The sequence below is a fragment of the Camelus dromedarius genome, chromosome 24, assembly GCF_036321535.1.
Source record: "Camelus dromedarius isolate mCamDro1 chromosome 24, mCamDro1.pat, whole genome shotgun sequence".
Lineage (NCBI taxonomy): Eukaryota > Metazoa > Chordata > Mammalia > Artiodactyla > Camelidae > Camelus > Camelus dromedarius.
Window position 1 is genome coordinate 15374263 of NC_087459.1, and position 24690 is coordinate 15398952.

General features: G+C 42.3%; 1 protein-coding gene across 2 annotated transcripts in view; it reads left to right on the top strand.

Moving 5' to 3' along the window:
• The window catches only part of VPS35L (VPS35 endosomal protein sorting factor like), a 109093-nt gene that overhangs the window by 61360 nt on the left and 23043 nt on the right, over positions 1–24690 (top strand). Inside the window, exons 20-27 of one of the 2 annotated variants that reach the window (XM_031433114.2) lie at positions 2656–2718; positions 3908–3993; positions 5345–5425; positions 5804–5977; positions 7584–7647; positions 9880–9978; positions 11531–11608; positions 12862–12976. In XM_031433114.2, coding sequence (XP_031288974.2) covers positions 2656–2718; positions 3908–3993; positions 5345–5425; positions 5804–5977; positions 7584–7647; positions 9880–9978; positions 11531–11608; positions 12862–12976 — 760 coding nt within the window. The remainder of the gene's footprint in view (positions 1–2655; positions 2719–3907; positions 3994–5344; positions 5426–5803; positions 5978–7583; positions 7648–9879; positions 9979–11530; positions 11609–12861; positions 12977–24690) is intronic. The other variant, XM_031433115.2, reaches the window with a different exon arrangement.

Genomic DNA, 24690 nt, shown 5'->3' on the forward strand with positions numbered 1-24690 from the left:
ACTATACTATAATTCTGTCATGTCTAAAAACAACTTGTAAAAGATGTCCTGGAGTCAGCCTGCATTTAGGGCAGCCGCTCAGATTTGTTGGGAGTCCATTGTCTTAAGTGAGGACCACATCAAGAAAATGAAACTGCAGGGGTCTGTGAAGAATTAGCTTACTCCAGGTCTAGGATAGGGAAGGTACAAGGCGAGCCTGGAACATGTTCTTGTGCCAGGAAGTAAGGACGTACTCAAAAAAACTGATGGGCGCACATGAAAAGAGTGCAGGAGCAGCTTGGAAGGCACTCTCATGGGCTCCCAATTTGAGCATCAAAAAAAAAATACAATGATAGATTATAATCCATTGAGTAAAGCAGGGATCTGGACAGGAGTCTGTCCTTATGATGGATAGATAAATAAATAAATGAATAAGGGGGAAAGTGGACGGGGTGCCTTTTGAGAAATGTGGAAGAAATGGTAGAGTTGAAAAATTACCACTGGCAACCATCACAGTAAAGACAAGGATCATCAATCTTCAGGCAAGAATCATCAATGGGCACTTAATCTGGGGGGAGGGACGTTTGACGTGGAGCAGGATATTTCCATATCTCAGAGAGTCTTCCCCTAGAATGAGTATGAATTGCACGGGGGAGGAATAGTGACTCTGTGGTGGAGAATTTGGACCATCATTGACCTGCTAATCAAAAGCTGTATTTTGCATCAGAGCAAGTGGATATCATGTGCCTGCAGATATGGTACCCCGAGAAAGACAGCATCATTCATGCAGCTTTCCAGTTGAGAATGCATGACCGAATCTAATCATGAGGAAACATTAGTCATGCCCAAACTGTGGAGCATTCTATAAAGCAATTGGCTTGTATTCTTCAAAAATACCATTGTCATCAATGACAAAGAAGCCAAAGGAACTGTTCCAAATTAACACAGACTACACAGACATGAAAACAAAATGCAATGTGTGATCCTGAACTGGATCTTGTACCGAAGAGATGAAAAAATAATGCTGTAAGGAACGTACGGAGACAGTTGACAGGGTTGCAGTACGAATGGTAAAGTGTTATAATTCCATCAGTGTTAACTTCCCTGAATCTGGTAACAGCAGAGTGGAAATGTCAGAGAATATGATTATTCTTACAAAATACAAATGAAGTATTAAGGGGTGAGGGACATGATACATTTTCAGGAAAAATCTGTCTTGTGTAGAGAGAACGATAAAACAAATTTGGCAAAATATTAAAAATTGGTGAGTTTGGGAAAAGAGAATATGGGAGTTTGGGGTTCTATTCTTTCAACTTTTCTGCAAGTTTGAAATTATTTCACAATAAAATTTTTTTTAAAAGTGTGGGAGTTATGTGTTTATCAATTCTACCATTGGATGGATGGATAGGTGAGGAGATGGAGCAAATATAGCAAGACATTGGCCCTTGCAGAATCTAAGTGGTGAGTAAATGGGTGTTTGTTCTAAATTCTTTAAATTTCCTTTGTTTCATTATTTTCATAAGGAAATGTTGAAGAGGAAAAAAAAAGCCTATCTTTTAAAATCAGGAAATGCATTATATGTATTCAAGTATATCGGTATTTAAATATTGAAGAAAAAATGTCCTGTTCTAAAGAGGTTAGTTGTTACGGATAAGATTTTGAGAACTGTTTTAACCAGACAGGACTGCAGTGTCTTTGAATGCTCTGTCTCGGAGCTCTGTTTGTCATGACGTTTTGAAGTCCTTGAGTAGCCTTTTGCTTGATGACCTAGTGAGCTGCTTAAGTATGAAATGGGGCTTGTACCTGTTAATAGTCTATATTTTTGACCATGGGCCATTTCCTTTGCAGACGCTTTAAACAGCAGTGTTTTTAGTGTAAACAAAGTACTTAGTAAATTTTTCCTTCTTGACAGCAACCAAGGATAGGGGTTTATGTTTTAGTTAGAAACAGCGCCTCTCTGGTTCTTCCACGCCAAGGCCCTGTCACTAGGACTCTGCGCATCTCAGGGTGAGAGCTGGTGGACATCAGTACCTGGGCACCTGGGACAGACCTCACAAATGTGCCATTGTCCTCGGGTAGTGCCGTGGCCTTTGACCTCCCCGGCAGACTTGGTCCACAGCCTCTCCACTGAAGTAGTCAAGAAACGCAGGATCACAATGGGCTGGAATAGGGATGTGTAAACTAAAGGCCTGTGTTGCCCACAACCTATGGTTGTGAATAAAGTTTTATTGGAACCCAGCCACACCCATTTGTTTACATATTGTCTATGGTGGCATTCCAGCTACAGTAGCAAAGCTGAGTAGTTGTGATGACTGTGTGGCCGGCCGTTTGGAGAAAAAGTTTGCCCATTCCTTGAATATTCAAAGCTGACTTACAGGGAGAGCTTTGAAGGGCAGGCAGTGCTTTAAGCGCTTTAGGTGAACCATGAGTGAGATACTGCTTTGCTCTCCATTTCACAGAAGAGGAGATTGAGGCTGAGAAGTTACTTCCCCGAGACTGCAGGTAGGATGGGCAAGCTCAGACTGAGACAAAGCCCAGCCTAACCCAGTCATTCCCTGTTCCTTGTGCAATCCAAGTTTCCCTTTTTGGAATTGTGATTGCAAGCTGTGAGAAAGGGTTGCCTTTTAAAAAATGTCCACATTTTATTAAAGACGTGTTTTTCGTTTTGCTTTGCAGCTTCAGTCAATAATTAAGAAAGTGATTGCACACTTCCATGATTTCTCAGTTCTCTTCTCAGTGGTAAGTAACGTTCCTTAATTATCTTTGGAAATTTGTATCTGATTCAGAGGTTTCTTTAGTGTCTCCATAATTTTTTCATGGTATCCTAGGCCAAAAGAAATATTTAATGGTTCCTTTTTTTTATTAAAAAAAACATAGTCAGGTCTAAACAACTTCAATATCTATATCGTAACAACTTACACAGCATTTGAGAAAATAATATACATAGAATGAAAGGAAAATATTGTCTCTGTTTCATTCATTACTTACTATGGGATGTGTGTGCCTGCTAGGTATCATACAACTTCTCAAACCTTGGAATCAAACTGGACATCCTCTAACTCATTGATTTTTCAAATGGCACCTGCTTTTTATCACACAATCTAATATTGAAACTATGAAACACATGGAGCTAATAGTTGTCTCACTGTCTGACAGAGTCGAGATTTATTTTATTTCCCTCAAAAATTTAAAATGCCCTATGCCCTTCTTTTTTGCTGCAGGGCCCTGGGCGGGTACAGATCGAGGTGACTGTCCCTGTAGTAACACTCTGTGCCCCTTCCTTCAGCTTCCCTGGCACCCCTCCCTCTTCCTGTTTCCTTTTATCTACACTCCCAGAACTGTGAGTCTTTGTTTACTTCATAATAGAAGCTGTAATTTGCTGGACTTTTGCCACACTCCAAGCACTGTGCTAGAAGTTTACGTGCACTGCCTCATATCATTTTCAGAACACCACCGGGAAGTGAGAGTAGTAATGATGCCCACTTTACAGGTGAGAAAACTGGAACGGGTGGAGGAACTCACTTAAGGTCACACAGTCACTCAGCATGGAGTCAGGATGCAGAAGCCACTCTCTGAATGACTCTGACTCTTCTGTCTCTGTCCCTCTGTACAGTCGTAAAAAGACTAAAACCTCACCTGTCCTCTGCTACCAGGAAGAGCTTATGGTCCTCTAAAGATGATTTTCCAGAATGTTAACTGGTCCAAGCCCTGATCCCCGGGCATACGTAAATTGTTTTAATAGTAATAATTTTTTTAAAAAAAAACCTCAAAGTGCTCTCCTTGTTTTCACGTGAGTCCTGATCGGACCTACCTCAGAAAGATGAACAACGCTTTCTCTGTTTTGACCTTCCAAGAAAAAGTGACCTACGGATTCCTTCCAATAATGTGTGTAAACTGCATATAGAGTGCCTTTTTTTTTTCTTTTTAGGAAAAATTTCTGCCATTTCTGGACATGTTCCAAAAAGAGAGTGTGCGGGTGGAGGTTTGCAAATGCATCATGGAAGTTTTTATCAAGTAAGTGCAACAGAAAGTAATCAGAGGCTTCGATTCCTGCTGCCCCCCGGAAACCAGTTGATAAGAAATCAATGTGTGCACTTTGATGCCTAATGATGTGTCCATACTTATACGTAAAATAACGTTGGGAGGAAAACCACATTAAAAGGAGCAGTCTGATGAAAGTTTATAATCAGTGCTAAAGGAGACAAAGTAACAAGTATTAGCAGGAGCCTGGCCATCACCCACATTTCACTCCAGTGTTTTGGGAAGGAGCAATCTATTGATGTACTATTTAGGGAGTAACATTTTAAAAGATAAAGTCATACCTGTCAAGATAGCAGAGCTAGAAAGTTTTCCATCTGTGTATAGATTTGTGATCAGTCTTCAATTCAGTTCCTTTTGTTTCTTTTTTTTTTAAAACTAGATATTAGAAATTTGCCCCCAAACTACAACTCTTGGATAGTGGTTTTTTTGAGGGAGATGTAATTTGGTTTACTTTTAAATTTATTTTTAGAGGAGGTTTTGGGGAGTTGAACCCAAGATCTCGTGCATGCTAAGCATGTGCTCCAGCGCTTGACCTGTATCCTCACTCCCCACCTTTCTTTGTATTGGTTAAATCTGCCTCATAATGGTGGTACATGAAATACTTTTAGGTCATACATGGAGGAGAGATTTTAATTTTTATTTTAAAAGTTGTGTATTTATTTTAAAATATTTTAGATAATATATAACTCGTTTAATCAGTGACTCCAAATATATTATTCTTCAGGATAAGGTTAAGTTAAAAGTTAAAGTCACTTTAAATATTAAGTATGTAGATATGGTAAAAAAAAAATATGTTAAGATGGAACTCAAATAACCAAAGTTTGGAAATGAAGTTAGATGTTACTTGAATATATGTTTTAAGCTTTCCTTGTATTGTCTTTCTAAAAGATTAATTCTGTATGCTTGGAACAAATATACCTACCTACCTTACATAAGGATTTGTTACAAGAATTTGTCCTTTCATATTATTTGAAAAAACAAATTAATAATTTTTGCCTAGCACTTAACACAGTTGTAGATAGGTTGTGGACAGCTTCAAGGGTTAAGAAAACAAGATTTGCCCTTTGCCTGGCTTAGGAAATGTAGCAGTTTTACCATGGTTTTGCAGTTAGGTGAAATTATAGGTTGGAAGAGCAAACCTGTTATTTAAAGAAGAATTAAAAGCAAGCCAGAATATTGCCCATTGCTGGTGAGCTGGGCCGTGTTAAATGCCAACCAGGTAATTTGCTGCTTCTCGAATATGTACGGTAGGTGAGCACTAAATCCATGCTTTCATTGCTCTCAGCGTACAAGGCTTTCACAATTATCCCTAAATGTCTCCTAGGCATCAGCAGGAGCCCACCAAGGACCCTGTCATTCTGAACGCCCTTCTGCACGTTTGTAAAACCATGCATGACTCTGTGAAGTAAGTCACGCTCAAGGCTGAAGTGATCCTGGATTGGGTCTTAAGGCCACGTAATAGTGCATTAGGGAATTACTGCTTTAAGCTACCACTGTGAATAATATTATTTTATGGGGTCTATTAAGATTCTTGCTAACGAGTACATTCCAGTCCAGGAGAGGAGGGAGGCTGAGCTGAGGGTAACCTTCCTGAGAAAATGAGATGACAGATGTTTTTACAAACGTATTTTTTTTTCTGTTCAATGAGTCTTTATTTATTTTTAAAATTGAAGTATATTTGATTTACAATGTTGTGTTAGTTTCTGTGTTAGTGCAGCATTGTGATTCAGTTATATATACATATATATATATATATTCCTTTTCTTATTCTTTTTCGTTATAGGTTATTACAAGATATTGAATATAGTTCCCTGTGCGGGACAGTAGGACCTTGTTGTTACACAGAGGAATTTTTGTTGGGAGGAAAATGCTGGTTTCATCCAAGTGAACTCAAACTCCGTGACTCCTGGAGATTTCTGAGAGCAGCAGATACAATAATAATGAGTTCACTCATCCAGTAACATAGCCTTTAAATTTTTTCTCAATATTAGCCAATTATTTGAAATTTAAATTAAATTGCTCATATTTCTTACACGAAGGACTGAACAAGTAAGTTCAGTATACTTGAGGCTCAGACCTAGCCACAGGCTTCGCCTTTGGGTCAAAGGCCAGATTATCTCCTTCGCTTTCTAGTTTAATTTATTCATCTTTTTATTATTAGTATTATTACATGTTTCCATCTGACTGTGCTTGAGGCAGTTCCTGCTTATTTTGTGGCTGAACTTTTGGTCCCCAAGGAATTTTTAACACAGCAGCTTGATTCACTGGAAAATGTTACAAGAATTGAGAAAATTCTTTTGGAACTGAACCATCAACAAGATGAATTGTATTTCTTTTGTTTTCTTTTTCCCCTTGAATGTTAGAATCTTTATTTTCATGACTTCATGCTTTCAACTTCATGAGCTGTTACCAAAATCAAAATATCAGGACTTTTTATAATAAATGGAACCGATAGACTTTAATTGGACAAAAATGGAAATAAGGGCACTGAAAAACATTTAGAAAGGTACTTGGATAAGTAGGACATTGGTTTTTGGCCAAAGTGGAACAAAGGGTTTAAAATTTCTCTTGCAAACAGTGTGAAGACAGAAGGTGGGGTAGGATAGCTCTGCTTTAAAACATCATCCAGGGACCCAGGTTTCTTCTGTCTTATTTCTCTGCTGTCCCTCTGGGGCGTTGTCCTTGTCCTCCTGGTGGAGATGGCTTACCTCGACATGTCCATGTTGCAGCCTGCAGGCACTGAAGGACACCAGCTTCCTTTTAGGGACACGACTTGGAAGGCTCATACGTCGCTTGCATTAACATCCCATTGGCCAGAGCTGTCACATGGCCACTTGTAGCTACAAAGGAGGCTGAGAAGTGTAGTCTCCAAGAATGAAAGGGGTACTGTATATTGGAGGACAGTGTGCAGGTTTTGCCAGTACATACTTATTTTCCCTTAGAACAAACCAACAAATAAGAACCTTGGTCTTAAAATTTTTAAAAAACAAGTTTGGAGAACTATTTATAAACCTTCAAAACTATAAGGACTTGACATTTTCTTACTTATATGTGTACTACATTTACTATTAAATAGAAACGACTGAAATCTGTGATCTACTTTAAGGTGTACTTCCTAAATAGATTGATGGATGGAGAGAAGAATGGATAGTTATTTGATAAAACAGATGTTGTAAAATGATAGTAGTAGGGTGTATGGTTATTCACTATATAATTCTTTCAACTTTGCTACATGTGTAAAATTTTTATAGTAAAATACTGCATGAAATTTCTCTGAAATACAGAATTTGAAGTTGGACCCTGCTGTGCAGATTTCAAACAGCATGTTACCTTCTCTTTTTGCTGTTAATAAATATATCTTGAGAACAGTATCTTTCAGTGAGATGAGAATCACATTTAAATTATGTTAATTTAGATTATATATTCTCATCAAAAGAAACACATGTGGGAGTTTTTTCAATCTAGAAAATGCAGAATGTTAAATTGCTTACTTCTGTATTTTTTTCCTTTGGAAACTTTCATTTGTTACCTCATTGTTAATTATGTACAATTATTGATTTTAGTGCACTCACTCTTGAGGATGAGAAAAGAATGCTGGCATATTTGATTAATGGATTTATAAAAATGGTACGTATTGGGGAAGAAGTTTCAGTGCACTTGGAAATGTGATGTAATTGTTTATCCTTACTCTGGTGAAAGCAGTTAACATTATGTTCCCTGGTGCTTTTCATTTTTATTGAGATAAGATGAAATTAGAAAACATCCCACATTAGCCAGCACTCCCCTGGGGACAAGGACAGCCAAGACAAACTGGCTTAAGGAAAAAATGAAAACAAGAGATTGAGAGGGGGACTTATTGGCTGAAGTGACATCAGGTCCAGGGATGGCCCTCTCCGAAGGAGCAGCTGGACCTGGGGTCTCCGTGGTGTCATCAGGACCTGCCGTGTGTGTCTCTTTGGCTCGTGGCGCTTCTCTCTTGGCTTCCTTCCCAGGCACGCTTGTTCCCCACGAGAGCTCCGGGTTTCCATTCCTTCCAGCTCTGCAGTCCAACAGGAAAGGCTCCAGCAGAAGTCCTGGGGCTGAGTCTTTTTGGATTAATTTGGGTCACCAGCTCCTCCCCTGAGCATATTGCTGCTGTGAGAAAGAAGGAACACACTGGCCAGCCAGCCCAGGGAGACAGGCATACCTGGGCCACTGAGTCCCGTGACAGGAGGGGAAAAAGGGGCTTCCTGAAGCACCTGATGTGCTGTTCATCAGATGCTGGTGAAAACAATCAGGGGCGGAAGCAAAATGCCACTCCCCATTCGTCTCAGTTACCCAGTGCTGCCTAACAACTCACCCCAAAACTTAGTGGCTTAAAATAACAGTGTTTTATTCATTCTTAAGATTCTGTGGATTGGCTGGATAACCAGGCTGCTCCATGTGATGTCAGGTGGGGCAGGACAGGGGCTGGAGGACAACCTTGAGCATGCGTCTGGGGTCCTGGTGCTGGCAGTTAGCTGGAGTGGCCCCCTTCTTGGCCATATGACCTCTTTCTCTCCTCTGTCCACTTGTCGCCATGGGCTCTCGCGGGTGTGTTGTCAGGGAAGAATCAGAAGCTGCAGGGCCTTTTGAGGCTCAGAAGTCACACGATGACCTTTGCTGCTTCCTGCTGCATTCTGTTGGTTAAAGCAAGTCCTGGGACCAGCCCCTTGGTGGGGAAGGAAGGTAGATTTCACCCCCCGATGGGAGGAGTCCATGAGGACATTGCGAAGGGACAAGCAGAGGGGTTGTGCAGCCTTCTTTGGGAATGACCATTCCCTCCCAGGCAGAACACCCTTTCCTTAATTCTCAGTGCCCAGAGCTGAGCTACCACTGCTGCCAGTACCCACTTTGGAATAGAAATGTCAAACAAAAACTGTCTGAGATTAAAATAACTAGATCATTTTGAAAATCACCTTGAAAATGTGACTCATTCAACAACAGGGGTCCATGTAACTACCCAGTTGGCCTCTATGGGTAAAATACCAATTTTGATGAAAATTCAGGATTAGCCTTTTAACTGTCACGTTAGGAAGTGTACTTACGACGGTTACCAGGGACCCGTCCTGTTCCCTTGATTTATATGCTGATCATGTGGTGTTTATCCTTTTACGGGTTTGTCTGCAAGCCACCAAGTTATAATGGAAATGAGATATGAAACCTGATAGCTGTAATGGAAATAGCATTGTTAAACCTCCTCTGGACAGAAATGATTGCTGTAGCAGTAAAGTTTGTCCCACTAACCAGCTGTTCATAAATTTGAACAAATAAGAGAAGTGGGGATTTTCAGTAGTGGTGAAACCTCCATCGCTGGCTCCAGCAGCCACCAGGGAGCTGCTGAGGTTGGAGTCCCCATCAGGAAGCAGAAAGATTGGCCCTTATTAGGGAACCCCTCTGACAAATGGCTCCCAATAACCAAATTAACCAAATTTATATTCTGTGAAAAGGCCACAGCTGACAAACAAAATTCCATTATTTCCCTTCCGGTGGTTCCCTCCGAGCCTGGGAAATCCTGTTTACATTTTGAGATTCTGCTTTTTACCATTTGGTCTTTTTCTGTTCTACTCCAATACCCAGGTCATGAAGAGGAGGTGGTAATGGTACCATTTCCGCCCTATGCTGGGTGAAGTAATGTAAAGTCTACTTAGAGTATATTCCATTGCACGGATGTGTGTTGTTTGCTTACATACCCTCTACCCATTCATATCCGTGGAATTTTTGGTGACTTGTCATCACAGCACCTTCCCTGCCCCTACAATGCTCAGGAAAAACCTTTCCAACGGTGTGCTCACAGTTGCCTAGAGATAACATTGTTTGCATCTCTCTTCTTGGTTGTAGGTGTCCTTTGGCCGTGATTTTGAACAACAGCTGAGTTTTTATGTTGAGGCCAGGTCGATGTTCTGCAATCTGGAACCTGTTCTTGTGCAACTGATTCACGTAAGGATTTTCATTCATTCATTTGTTCTCTCAGTACATATTTATGGATCATTGATACGCTATACACCAGTTTGAATCTGGGATTCTCCTGGCTCCATACTGCTTCTGTTCCCAAGATATGAAAGGTGTTTTCCCAAAGGTTAACAAAATCTTCAACTTTGCTTAAGCTTTTGAGCAGTTTTGTTGACCCCTTTTCCTCTGAAATTTGCATATTCTCATTCCTGCATGCCAACACCAAAGAATTGTGAGTTGCTGTACGTATTTAGTTATAGAAATACTAACCTAGTAAGAGTTCCTTGTCGTTTGACCAGATCCTCAGCTTTCTTGGATCATAGTGCCTTTCAGTAACTTTTTCTGGTGCCCTCAGGCCAAAAGGAAGAAATAACAGTTCTGTTTATTAAGAAGTTAGGTTCAAACAACTTAAGAATTTATGCCCGAACAACTTGACAGCCCCCTAAAACACCATACCTAAATCGAGAGAAAAATAATGTATTTTCATTTCATTCTTAAATAACCGTAATTACTTGCTATTGAAGTACATGTACCTATTGGGCATTGCACAACTTCTCAAACCTTGGACTCAGATTGGACACCACTACCTTATTTCCTGTTCCAGATAGATTTTTTTCTCCCACATCGATTTTTGCACAGTACTTTTTTTTTTTTTAATCATAACAGCTGCTAAAAACCCAATTTTGCAAAGATATGACATCACTGCAAGGAATGTACTGTGGCCTATGAGCTCTCACACGAGTGCTTTGCCTAGTGTTCAATCACTGAGCCTTGCTCTGGTTGTCTGAAAAATGTGCCCTGGGATTTTTGCCGTAACACCCTGGGGTGCCATAGTACACAGTTTGGGAATCCAGACTTTTTATATTTGTGGAAAGATTCCCAAAGGCTCTTGAATTGCTTCATTGTAAGTTCAAGGAAACAGCCTTTTTATACATATGTCTTTGCAAGTTACCAGGTTTTATAGCATTACAAAACTTAAGACCTAAAGGTAGAGACTTATAAGTCAGGGGAGGAAACAGTACTCGCCCTGTAGGGTTGTGAGGCTTAAATGAGCTGGGCATGGAGAGCCCCGGAAACAGCACCTGGTTTGCTGTGGGTGATGGTGTGGCTACTGTTACTGCTGCTCTTATGGTTATTGTGTTATTGTGTGTGCTGGAGAGCTGTGTGGTATGGTCTGTGTTCAGATTTGGAGGTTTCTCTTCAGATCTCTAAGATCGGAAGCTTAGTGTGTGGAATTTCTGGAAAAGGAGTAAATGAACCCTAGCTATTCATTAAACCAGAGAGTGGTCATTTATCATGTCGGTTGATAGGCATGACTTAACTCAGTGAGCGCCCGTTGGAGATGTTTGCTCAAGCTGAGATTGCCTCTGTCCTGATGACCCCTTTGCCATTTCAGGGTTTGGTGCTAGCCAGTCTTGGTTCCAGTTAGCGGGTTCTCATTGACTTGTATGCAGTTAGTGTCCAAATCTCTATGAAAGATGTTGATCCAAATCAGCCATCATCTCATTCCCATTTCTGTTTTCCTGATTAACCAATCTAGAGTGTGAACCGGCTGGCAATGGAAACAAGAAAAGTAATGAAGGGAAATCATTCCAGAAAGACGGCTGCATTTGTCCGGGTATGTTCTACAGATAAGACTTCCAGACTTTGAACTCCAGTGGGCTGTTTCTTTTGCAAGTTCCTGAATTGCTGTTACCAGAAAAGGATAAGTGTGTCATGATAAGGGTATTGATCTTCCAGGTTTTTCCTTGCATATCTATGGACCGATCAGTTTTCTTAATATTTTCAAAAGAAACGATCAAAGCAGCCTGAATTTTGATACATGTTATGGGGAGGTGGTTGAGATGGAGTCACACTGCTGTGCGCCAGCTGAATGCTCTCTGGCATGTGCCTGTCACTGGAAGGCCTAGTACCTTTTTTTTTTCCCTTGGTAAGTTCCCAACTTTGAAAAAAAATTGTTTCTTCAGTATGCTGCTCAAAATTTTATCAAAGCAATACATAGCCATGCTGTAAAAAAATAAAATTGTACTAAAAAGATTACCATGAATAATAAGTATGCCTAGAAGGGTATATAGCTCAAGTGGTAGAACACATGCTTAGCATGCAGAGGTCCTGGGTTCAATCCCCAGTACCTCCTTTAAAAATAAATAAATAAACCTAATTACCTCCTTCCCCCAAAGAAAATTAAAATAAAAAAGAAAAGAACATTATTAAAAAAAGAAAAAAAAGCCTCCCAGCCCTGCCCTTTCTCACCTTAAACCCTTCTCTTCAGAGTCAACCAGAGTCAACCACCTCAGATGCTTTTTAGCAATTTCTTCTTCAAGTTACCTACATATTTTTTAACTAATTGGTTTACTTTCTAAAAATTTTTAAAAATTGATTTATTTATTTTATTGAAGCATAGTCAGTTACAATGTGTCAATTTCTGGTGTACATCAGTGTCCCAGTCATGCGTTTACATACATATATTCATCTTTGTATTCTTTTTCATTAAAGGTTATTACAAGATATTGAATATAGTTTCCTGTGCTATACAGAAGAAATTTGTTTTTTTCTATTTTTATATACAGTGGTTAGCATTTGCAAATCTCTTTAAGAGCTGCTTCTTGAACTTACCAATATTAGGTGTTATCTGTTTACTTCCTGCGATGAAGGGCAAGGATTTCTTTTTCATACACCATTACTCTCGCAAGTTGTCCGTCCCCCTCCTTCCAAAGAGGCAGATACAGCAGAGGCAAGAGGGAGAAATTGGGGTTCCTACTGGGGAGAGTAATTGTTTTTACTTGAAAAACGTATGATGGATGAAAACAAGGGTATTAATGCACCATGATGGCGTTGCCATGTAACCTGTGTCTCTCCCCTTTCTTCTAGGCCTGTGTTGCCTACTGCTTCATTACCATTCCCTCCCTGGTGGGGATCTTCACCCGCCTCAATCTCTACCTGCATTCTGGTCAGGTGGCCTTGGCCAACCAGTGCCTCTCCCAAGGTAAGCCCCTCACGCTCTCCTCTCCTCTCCGGTACTCCCTAGCTCCTTATGAGAGCCGACTCAGCAGCATGTGTACGTGTGTGAGTGTATAGAGCGATTCCTTTAGGGAGGAGAGGGAAAAAAGAAGTGAGGATTTTTAAATCTGTCTCTTCAGTAGGAAGCGCCTTGGACATGCACACATTTATAGAGTCAGACGGGTTACAGAGCATGGGTATTTTCCTGGAGGGACCTTCCTAAATCTGTCTCAGGCCAGATCAGGCGGCTCAGACATCCTGGGCAGAGGGTGCCTAGAGAATTTTACAAGTTAGGATGGCTTATTCGCAGCAGGTTCAGGTTTATTTGTTGTTGTCAATGTTTGTTTGTTTGAAACCCCAGAACACAGGGGTGGAATCTAATCAGTATAGAATGAATACTCTGTAGCTTGTCATTAAGGGGAAGATTCTTCCCAAGATGGTTTCTGTACGAAGTGCAGAGCTGTCCTGGAACCAGGATGGTGCGAGTGGCTTATTTGGGAAGTGATCCCAGTGAGTGTCAGTAAGGCTGAGGGGAGGTGAGGCGGGGCTGGGAAGGACGCCAGCAAAGGATGTGCTGGTGGGTGGGTTAGCACTGTGGGTGGCTGGGGTCCTTCCTGCTGGGGCCTTGGTGTTACCCATCTGAGGGGCAGGGAAGATGGGCTGTTTTTACCCTTCATTCCCGTCTGTCATTGACCGGTGACTGCTTGTGGCTTGCTCCACCCTTGAGCCAGGAGAAGGCGCTCAGGCTGAGGGCTTGAGGCCCTGGTGTTTGCTGCTGGACACCCTTGTCACCTCCTGGAATGGTATGGGCCACGGGCATGCAGGCAGAGCCCCGGCAGCAAGGATCTCCCCAGCAGACTGTGACTCAGGGAGTAAAGAAATCCCGGCACTGTTTAGGGAATGTTTGGTGTGGGGTGAGCCCTTGGCACACGCTGTCTCACTTCAACATTACAGAGGCCACGTGAGGCCAGTCCTGTGGTTGGTGCCTCGGTCCCCAGGTGACAAAACTGAGATGGGAAGTGGTTAATGAGCTTGCTGGGGGTCACTGAGGCAGCACTCGGCCCCTGATCTGTCTGACTCAAGGCCATGCCCTTTTACCTCTTGGATAGACAGTGTGTGCCCTGCAAACGGGAAGCATCAGTGAGCAAGTCGGGGATTTCTGTAGCATGTATGCGGTGGAATGATGTTTTCAGGGATTGTCTCCCTCACCCCTACTCTCATCTCCCACCTGGCATCACAGTTATGCCAGGGTTGGTGATTCACCACGTGCTGCTATTGATTTGGGTGGACACTCTGGTGGGTGGGAGAGGGGAGTGGGCCTTCTCCGTTCTTTTAGCCCTTGGCAGGGCAGTCCTGGTATCTTGATCTGTATCTTGTTTCGACTGGGGCAGCTCTGGGCACCTAAGTCTTCAAACACGATTGCTATCCAAGAACCTTTGCAAACTCTGCCTGGTTTTGCTCTCAACTCCTGGGCACTCCACCAGCTTCCCAGAGCATTTGGAATTAAACCAAATGCCTTGTCTGAAGTCACCACGTGATCTGGCGCCTGCCTGCCTTCTGTCCTCATCACACACCACGCTTTAGCCACACGGTCCTTTTTCTCTTCCTTGAACATACTAAGCTGTCTTCCAATTCAGAGCCTTTGCACTTGCTGGTCCTTCTTTCTAGGATGATCTCCTCCCAGAGATGAGCCCCTCGTCTTCCGGGCCCTTTCCTGCTCACTGTAGCTCACGTAGCCGCACCTCCCCAGCCACGCTCTGTACCGCCCTCCTCCTGGTCTTCGCTGCACTTACCGCGGTCTGATGGTTTCATACTCTGTGTGTTTGTTTTCTTGCTTATTGTCTGGACACCCCCTCTCCCCACAAGGGCTGCAAGTCCCACAAGAGCAGGTATGTCCTCATTATTTGTCAGTAAACGTGAAACTTTCTCCTAGTGCCTGCTTTGGTAAGGATGATGGATTAGCAGGAGACAAGAGAAAAATTAATAGCCACTGCCAAAACCCTGATCACGTGCAAAATGAAGATTAGATGAGGTTAATTAATTAGATTACATTGATGTTAGGAAATGCTAAATCTAATCAACTTGTTCCCTCTTAAAGAGTTCAGGAATAGTAGACCCCCGTGGGGACCCCTGAGTTTGGTGTCACCTGCGACATTAGGATTGGCTTGTCAGCTGCACATGGAGGCCCTGGAAGCCTAGATCGTTCTTCTCCCAACTTTATAAGCTCAGAGCCACAGACTTGAATGTTGTGGATCCCAAACAAGTTTGTTTTGACCAGATCTCCTATAGGGCTTCATGCTATTTTTTTGTTTAAAAAAGAAAAAACCCCAGAAATTCTCAAACTAAATAAAGGTGTCCCCCCTTCCACCCCAGCCATAGATTGGCTGCTCCCAAGAGCTGTTGGAGGACAGCTGTGAACGGCTGTTTCCCTGCTATGGTGCCCTCGGCCCACACCCAGAGATAAGCAGCGTCAGAGCAGCCTGTGCGCGTAGTCCGTGCCCTCGGTGTTGGAGCTCTGGACGCCTCGTCCACCTCACCTGCGCGTTAAGCTGCTGCAGGGTGGGCAGGAATGTGGCGTCCACTTCATGTTTAATAATTCGGCTCATGATGTTAATTCGAGGCTCTAAATGCTGTGGTGCAAAACCTTAAAAGCCTGTTGTTGTTGTTCTGAAAGCCACATGCAGCAGTTGCTGGCCGAAATAAATAATACATTCAATTACTGAGAATGGGAAGGCTAAATATAAATTAAATGAAGCTTGTGGAAATGGGCCGCTTTGGTTTGCCTCCCTAAACATCCTCCCTCTCAGCTGGTTATAAAACATCCCCTCCGTCCTGATCGCTTTCTGGCCTCCTTTGATGAAGCCCTGACTGTATCTTCTTTATCAGGTTGTGGCTTTCCAAGGCTGGGCCAGCCCAACAAGTAAACTCCCGTTGGCCCCTCGGCCAGGCCGGGGGGGATGCTGACAAAGGCCTGTTACAGGAGGCCCAGTTGTGGTCCTTTGGACACATTGCTTCAGCGTGTAGACTGGATCACGTGGGGATTTGGTCACCCATCACCCCCACCTATTTAGGACAAATGAAGGACTTGCAAACTGGTTGTTTGGCCCAGTGCTTCTCACCTAGATGAGGCCCAGAGGTGCCCATTCATCCTTGCCCTCAGTCATGTCACTGGATAGCTCCTTGCCCTTATTTGTCAGTCGTTCTTTCTGGAAAGTCACCCCCAGGCCACAAGAGCAGATTATTTTCCCTACATTTTTATCTTCGTTCCTTTATCTGTACAGTTTCTAACCTCAGAAAGGAGGGTGTTTTACAATGGAAGTAAAGTTAAAGGTGGGTCTTGAAAGAAGAGCATATGTTTATCAGGGAAAGGCTGAGGGGAGGGGGAGACGGAATAGGTGGTGTTCCAGGTAGAGGAACTGGTCTGAGCAAAGGCATGGAGGTGACAGAGGTGTGCTGTTACGGGATGTGTTTGGCCAACAGCAGGATGTTGAGATGAGTCCCTAATAAGTGGTGAATTTCAAGTCTCCTGAATGCAGTGGTCCCAATCCGGAGTCTTCTACTTTTGAGCTGGATGCCCTTAGACAAACAGGTTTTCTGTGCCTCAGTTTCTCCATCTGTAAAACGGAGATCATGGCAGTGATTCCTGTCTGTCACTGATTAAATGAGCTCATGTACTCGGAACACAGCCCACTCGTGTAAAGTAGTGGCTCAGTAAATATTAACTTAATATAACCGTCTCTCAAGAGATGAAAGTATACCATGGAGTTTTTAGGAGCTAACTGTATATAGTGCCAGCTCTGCCATCTTGGAGTTCTGAAAGAATACGTTTGATGTGACTGTTTTCTCAAACCTTGAGGCCTCTCCGATGATTATGGACAAAGTAGGTTATTTTTGCTCCAGCAGTTCACAGGTGGGCAGATGGCATGAAGCTTGTCACCCACATTCACGTCCGAACGCGCATGATCCATCCTGCTTAGGGAGGTAAGGGCTGGAGTGGATGGCAGCTACTGATGGAAGGAACCCACAGAAAAGGAGCAGGGGTGAATCTCCCCCCTTAAGTTAACGTAACTCCTTATAATAGTAAACGCCTATCATTTGCTTCCTCCTGCCAGCAGTTCTTGGCCATTTTTTACATGCAAGCCACTGTGCCAAGCATTGTGCTGCAATGGGAATGCACTTAGACTTCATGCTAGCAGGAGAGCGAATCTGTTTACAGTTATACAAAGTAGCATGTGATAAATGTCATGAAAGATGTTCATAAAATGTGCCAGGAAATTTTAGAGAAGAGAGAAATGATCCTTGGCTTGGAAGAGGGAAAAAAAAAAAAACTTCTTAAAAGAGGTAGGACTTTTCAGCCTGGAAGATAAGGAGGATCTGTATATACCAAAGTGAGGCAGAGGGCATCCTAGCTAAAGTCAATGCTAAGTGCATCTGGAAGGAATGAGTGGAAGGTCAAGTTAGGTAGATAGTTTGGGGAGTAATTGTTGAGAGAACTGAGTTCCCAGAAAAGCAGTTTTGTTTTATTTGGTGCATATTATTTGCTGGGTAGTTAATCTTCATTTTACAGAGGAGGAACTGAAGCTGAGAGATGAGACGTGACTTGCCCAGGGGCGTCTAGCTAGTAAGTGACTTCAAGTGCTCTCTGCACCCCTGCACTTCTCTGCAGTTAGGTTAGTTCCTCTAAACCACAGTGCAGTGTTTTATTTCCAGCCTTGGGTGCATGTGGTTGTTAGAGATCAGTTATTGTAAATTGAACTTTAGATAAACTTATTTAGGAGACAAAGAATCAGAATTAAGATAAAGAATGCCTAATCCTTTCTGCTCAGGGAAATCCAAGCTTAATATCCACATAAAGACCTTCCCAATCTCCCGTGAGCTACTGCAGGGATGGCAGAAAGGTGTGTCATCCCCGCAAAGTCCCAGAGATGTGAGTCAGGGAATATGTGGGCTGAGTGTGCTTGGCTCACGGAGAGAGGCTTTGCCAAGTCAGAGATAAAAGAGGGACAGCATACTGGCACCTCCTATGGTGCCGCTGAGACGGAGAAGTCATTTATGTGTCCGAGTGGGCTTTTCTCATTAAGTGCGGCTATTCAGAGTGAACTTATAAGGGCATTCTGCATAAACCCGGTGGCGAAATCAAGGAGTAACGCTTAATTGTTATCAATGACAGCTTAATGAATAAGGTATTGAATTGTTCCTAGGCATTCATATTTCTTTAAATCTTGCTCTAAACACGTATCATCAAAACAGCAGCCCTTAAATCCTCCAACTTAATTGCTATGATAGCAAGTTCCATTGCAAAAGCACAGTTTAGTAATAAATAGTATTAAATCTCTGTGAATAACTTGCCTATATATAGGTAATAACTTGGCCATTTGGACTGTGAGGCTTCACCCAGAGACACCCCTGTCACTTGGTGACAGCACATCCTCATGGCAGACTGCCTTAGTCTGTTGGGGCTGCTGTAACAAAAATGCCATAGGCTGGTGGCTCAGTCAACATTTATTGCTGACAGTTATGGAGATCCAAGATCAAGGGACCGGCAGATTCGGTGTCTGGTGAGGACTTCCTAGACTGTCTTCTCGCTGTGTCCTCACATGGCAGAAGGGATGTGGGAGCCCTCCGAGGTCCCTTTTCTACAGGCCCTGACGCCATTCATGAGGGCCACACCCTTGTTACCTAGTCATCTCCCCAGAGCCCCACCCCCTAATTCCATCCCATTAGGGTTTAGGATTTCACCATATAAACTGAGGGTGTGGTGGGGTGGGCATAAACATTTAGTCTGTAACACAGAGTTTGAGAGAGTAGACTGTCTTGTTGTTGCGTTTTGTACAGTAGTTTCAGTTATATTGAGATTGTCAGTTCAAATCTACATTTACCCAGAGATGGAAAATGTTGAAACTGAAAATGTTTAGCAGTGGGGTTGATAGAACTTGAGAGAGAGTGAATAGTTCTTGTAGCCTGAAGCCTGTTTAATAAGGTGTATTTAAAGGACAGGAGTCTTTCAAGCCCTTGTGACGTTTTGTTATGTGCATTAGGAAATTGTGATGTTTCCTTTCCTAGAGTTCCCTGGACAAGAACAGCTGTCCATCTGATTTGTCCAGGAGGGCATATGATGGCTGAAGGTCTGGGAATGGAGTGGAGTGGATTTCTTTAGCCTGGGAGTTTATGACTCTGACAGGTAGTAAAGATTTCCAGTAAAGGTTTCCGTTAGCACTGACCCAACGCATCATTTGGAAAATAAAACGCCATCTCTGAAGGTGGTCCGGATTACCACTTCCTGCCCTTCTCTTATGATTCATGTACAAGTCATATTCCTTATTGACAGTGCCAGGGACACAGAAGGATGAACATATTCTCAGAGGTCACATTTAAATCTGAGTTTATTTTATCACGTATGGAGTGTGTTTGAGGAGACTGTCCTGTATCCTGTTGAAAAATGGCCAACCTGTACTTTATTCTCAATCTTAGTGATTTTTATTTCAGTATTTCATGCTCATTTGAAAAAAATTTCAACAATACAGAAGTGTGAATCTTAAAAAAAGTAAAAAGCACCCAAATAAGAGTTGCCAGTAATCTGTCTCCTTGCCTCTAAAAAATATCCACTGTTCACAGTTTGGATATTTTCCTTGTTTTTTTTTTTTTTCCTTCTATGTATTATCCATTAAAAAATATTCATTCATTCTCATATGCTCTCTGCCTGTCTCCTCTGCCCTTCCTCCCTCCCCATCCATTTATATTCGTATATATATACACACGCAGTCCCCCACCACCACCTAAGAAATGAGATTGTGTCTTCCCCAGTGTTTTTCCGTTTGCTTTCTTTGCTTATCAGTAAATCTTGGCTGGATGGTAATTAACTAGTTCCTTGTGGTTGGGTTGTTTTCGATTTTTCTCCAGTCGAACTGAGTTGATATAAAAATACCTTCATCCAAGGAGAACAGCTGGCCCAGTTATTTACAGTAGCTGGGCCGCAGGGATACCTAGTTGACTTAGTACCTTCACCCGAGCCCTTATTTTCAGCTTCTTCCAGGGTTTGCTAGTGACATATATTTTGGTGACCACTTTGTAATTTAGTGGCTTTGTGCTTTGAGTATGTTTCATTTCTCCAATGTCCTTATGGAGGTTTCTGGAATATCATTCTCCTTTGGTGTTCTGCAGACCGTTTGAAACTGCCCAGATTAGGAAACAGGAAAGCCTGAAATCTCAGAAAATGATCAAAAGTTCCATGATGATTATCTAACAAGCCTTCCTGGCTCTAACTGGCTGTGTATGTGAAATGTCAGACTGCTTCTATTTGCTTCTGGCTGAATGTCTGCAGATTAAACCTTTCACGATGCACTATTTGCTGTTGGAAAGTCATATTCTGCATTTAGCTGAAGGATTTAGAACATTTTTTTTTCAAACTTGTTGAAATACAGAATTCACTGGAGAAGATTGTTTTTAAAAAATGAATCAAAATATTAAGATTTTATGTTACGTGCATTTTACTGCTTTAAAAAAAAAAGGAAGAAAAAAGAAAACTGACCAATTTCCACTTTGTAGCTATAAAAAGAATGAAGATGTCCTTTATGTGCTGTGATGGGTTTATCTCCAAGACATGTTGTGCAGTGGTGGGGGAAGAGTTGCAAAATGGTGTCTGCTATATATTAACTCTGTATAAAAAGAAAGGAAGAAAAAATAAAGGGAAAGTATATTTGCTTCTCTATACTTAGAAGCAGACCCAAACAGCAGATAATACTCTGCCTCTGGAAAGGGAAACTGGATGGCCAGGGACCAGCGTGAGAAGGAGTGTTACCTTTGGAATTTTTGAATCATGTGATTCTATTACCTATTCAAAGATAAATATTTTTTTAAAGTTAGGTTTCCAAGTCTAGTCTAGTTCAATACACTTAGGGTGGGGCCTGTGAACCCAGATACATATTTTAAATAACAGTATTATTCAGATATTATTCATGTACCATAAAATCTATCTTTTTGAAGTTTACAATTCAGTGGCTTTTAGTATATTCAGATTTGTGTGACCATCATCCCTAAGGCCAGAACTTTTTCATCTCTCCAAAAGGAAACCCCAGGCCCATTAAGCAGTCACTCCCCATTCCCCCTCCCACAAGCTCCTGCCAACCACCAGTCTACTTTTTGTTTTGATGGATTTGCCCGTTCTAGTTTTTTCATATAAATGAAGTCTTACAGTGTAGCTCTTTTATGACTGGCTCCGTTCATTTAGCATAATGATTTCAAGGTTCACCCCTATGTAGCACGAATGTACATATGTATGTAGCATCCGTGTAGAATTGAAGAAACCGCCAGATTATTTTGCAGGGTGGTTGTACCATGTTCCATTCCTACCAGTAATGTCTGGGGACCTGGGAACCTGTATTTTTAAAAAGATCTTGATGATTCCTATGATAAAGCAATTTTGGAAAACACTGTCTCCGAGAATCGCACGGTCCCTCTTACTGTGAATGCGGTGGACCGAGCACACACACCCAGTACCCGGCAGTGCTGAAGGACATGTTCATCACTCTACAGAAAACAGCAACAGAATGCTGCTCTGCAGAGAAGTCAGCGCCCCAAGAAAAAGGGTCTCAAGCAGAATGAATTCCTCTGGAGTGAGATCAGCCAGGCTTGCATGGTTTTTTTTGTTTTTAATTTTTTGTTTGAGATGGGATTTGGAAAAGAAATCTGGTTGTCCCATGAAAACTCAGAAGAGTCAGATGGAGGAAGGCATAGCATGGGAAAGCCAGTGCATATACATGCTTGTTCCTTCCTCCAGTAGAACCAGGATAATAATTTTTATGAATCGAAATCTAATTTCTCCGTGTTCTGTTTCTTAAACAAAAAAGAATCTAACCTATTTTATCTGAAATTGTCTTCTTTGACTTTTAATAGCTACGAAATAAAGTGTTATATGCTGTGGGGTACATAGAGGTAGAGATAATGTTATACACATGAAACTTACATAACATTATAAACTAACTTATGTTTTTAGAAGGTGTTATGTGCTATCGACGTGATTATTCTGAACTCTAAACTGAGGAAAACCTGTTTTCATACACTGTAGGGTTTGAGTTGTAATCACTAAGACAAAATTGAGAAGTCTCCCAGACAAGATTTTATATAATGGGGGCCAGTCTTCTGAGGATCGAAATAAAAATCTGCTTTGGAACGTTTTCTGCCCCGACCCTTAAATCACTGTTTATTTTAGCCTCTCCCTTTGGACCGGGAGTGAAGTGGGACGGGTGTGAGGATCAGGGCGCCCGTCTCCGACCAGCTCTCTCTTCAATGCACCATAATAACAGGCACTTTCCTCAGGGCCGCTTGGTCACAAATACATAAATAGAATAAATAAACGTTCTTTCAGGTCGTTTTGAGAAGAATTTTAGTTTCCGCAGAGAGAGGCTCTTCACCTTGTTTCATAATGGACTTAATGTGCCTGTAGAGCCAGGGGGACAGTGGGCTTTTCCTGTGGGAGGAAGGCAGCCAGACCTGGTGGAGCCCAGGCCTGCCTGGGTCCTGAGGGCACAAGGTCAAGGGTAGGTTCAGCTCTGTGTCTTACTTTTGTATTGTGGTAACGTTTACATGACATGAAAGTTAACCATTGTAACCATTTTTAAGTGTACAGTTCAGTGGTTTTAAAGGACATTCACAAGGCTGTTCAGACATCACCATTATGCATTTCCAGAACCTTTTCATCACCTCAAAGAAAATGAAACTCTGTACCCATTAAACGATAACTCTCTACTCCCCCCTCCCCATTCTGCTTTGTCCATCTGAATTTGACCACTCTGAGTACCCCAGACAGTTGGAATCAAACAGTATTTGTCCTTTTGTCTGACCTCTTTCATTTAGGATAACATGTTCAAGGTTCATACATATTTGTGTCAGAATAGCCTTCCTTTTTAAGGCTGAATAATACTCCTTTGTATGTGTGTACCGTATTTGGCTTATCCATTCATCTGTTGATGGATACTTGGGTTGTTTCCACCTTTGGGCTCTTGTAAATTGTGCTGCTGTGAGCATTCATGTACAAGTATCTGTGTGAATCCCTGCTTTCGTTTCTGTTGGGTATATGCCTGGAAGTGGAGTTGCTGGCAGATGGTAATTCTAAATTTAACTTTTTGAGGAACCACCAAACTGTTTTCCACAGCAGCTGCACCGGTTTAGATTCCCACCAGCCAGTGCGTAAGGATTCCAGTTTCTCTACATCTTTGCCAACGCTTGTTATTTACTGTTTCTTTTTTTTTTTTTTCATAGTGGCCATTCTTGTGGGTGTGAGATGATAGCTCATTGTGGTTTTGATTTGCATTTCTTTCATGATTAATGACATTGAGCATCTTTTCATCTGCTTGCTAAAAGCATTTGTATATTTTCTTTGGAGAAATGTCTATTCGGGTAACCTTTTGTCAGGTTACTTGTTTTTTCATTGTAGAAATTCTTTTTTATATTCTGGATATAAACCCCTTATCAGATCTGTCATTTGCAGATTTGTGTTTCTTTTAAAAAAAATCACGAATGAAATTGTGTTGCTCAGTGCAGGTAATGGCCTTTAAATCCTGCTCAGCTCAGTCTTTTACCATCCCTGGGCTACTGTTCACCTGGCCACTCACTTTTCGAGCTCGTTTCCTCATCTGGGCCTAGAAATAACTGTACCTTCCCCGTAGGACTGCTTGAGGACTAAGAAAATAAATTACCTTAAGACAGGGCTGAGGCTTTCCTCTGGTTCCCATGAATAGAGCCATTTACTCCTGTCTGGAGGCCAAGATCGAAGACCCTGCAGCTTTGGGCTCTTTCTGGGAGGTTTGGCTTCAGAGCCCCCCTAGCTAATCTTTCTGCCCAACCAGACCATGATCAGCTGCTTCGTGTCCCCTTTAGAGCAAAGCATGCCACAGATTCCCAGAAGGTAGGTGTTAATTAGTATGATCACATTGGTCTCATCACACTTACGTTGTCAGCTCTTGCCCCCTCTGTTTCCCCCTTCGTGCCCACAGTGCCCCGAAGGGTACCCGTTCACAGTTGGCAGTTAATAAACTTGCTTAGGTGAATGTGTTAAGGGTGTGAGTGCGGGGTCTGAGAGGCAGCCTGGGAAGGAAGCTCCTGAGAGTGTCTTTCCACACCGTGTATTTTCCTTTGAAGAAGGAAGAGAAGGCAAAACCCGACTCTCCAGCTTCAGACGCTTACTCTTCTCATTAGGGGCCGGCCTCTGTTCCCGGACGTGGGCGTTCGTTTCTACATCTGCCCCCTGGGGTGCTGGATGGGGTTCCAGCTTTGTCCCAGGGTGCCACAGACCAGTACAATGTTCTCTCTGCATCACTGCACGCCGTTTCGGAGTGGAAGTATACTTGGACCATGCAAATGTTTGATCTTGTCGGGTAGTTTAAAATTTCATTTGTCAGGTCAGCGTTTTGTCTCTTTTGACCCTGAGGCTCTTTCTCATGGTTAATGCTTTGGCACTTCTAGAAAGAACTCTCTCTCCCCATCTGCATCTCATCCTCTACACACCCCTCCAGCCCTCCCCGTCTGTCTGTGTCCTCCCCGTCTGTGTGTGTCCTCTGGTCTCTCCCTCTCACTGCCCCTCTTCCTCACTCCATCTCTCCTCCTCTCCTCACTCCTTCCTTCCTTTCTCTCTCTTCTTGTTTTACAGACTGTTTCATATTTCTTGAAGTATGTTCATTTCCCAAATGATCCTCTGGACCACTC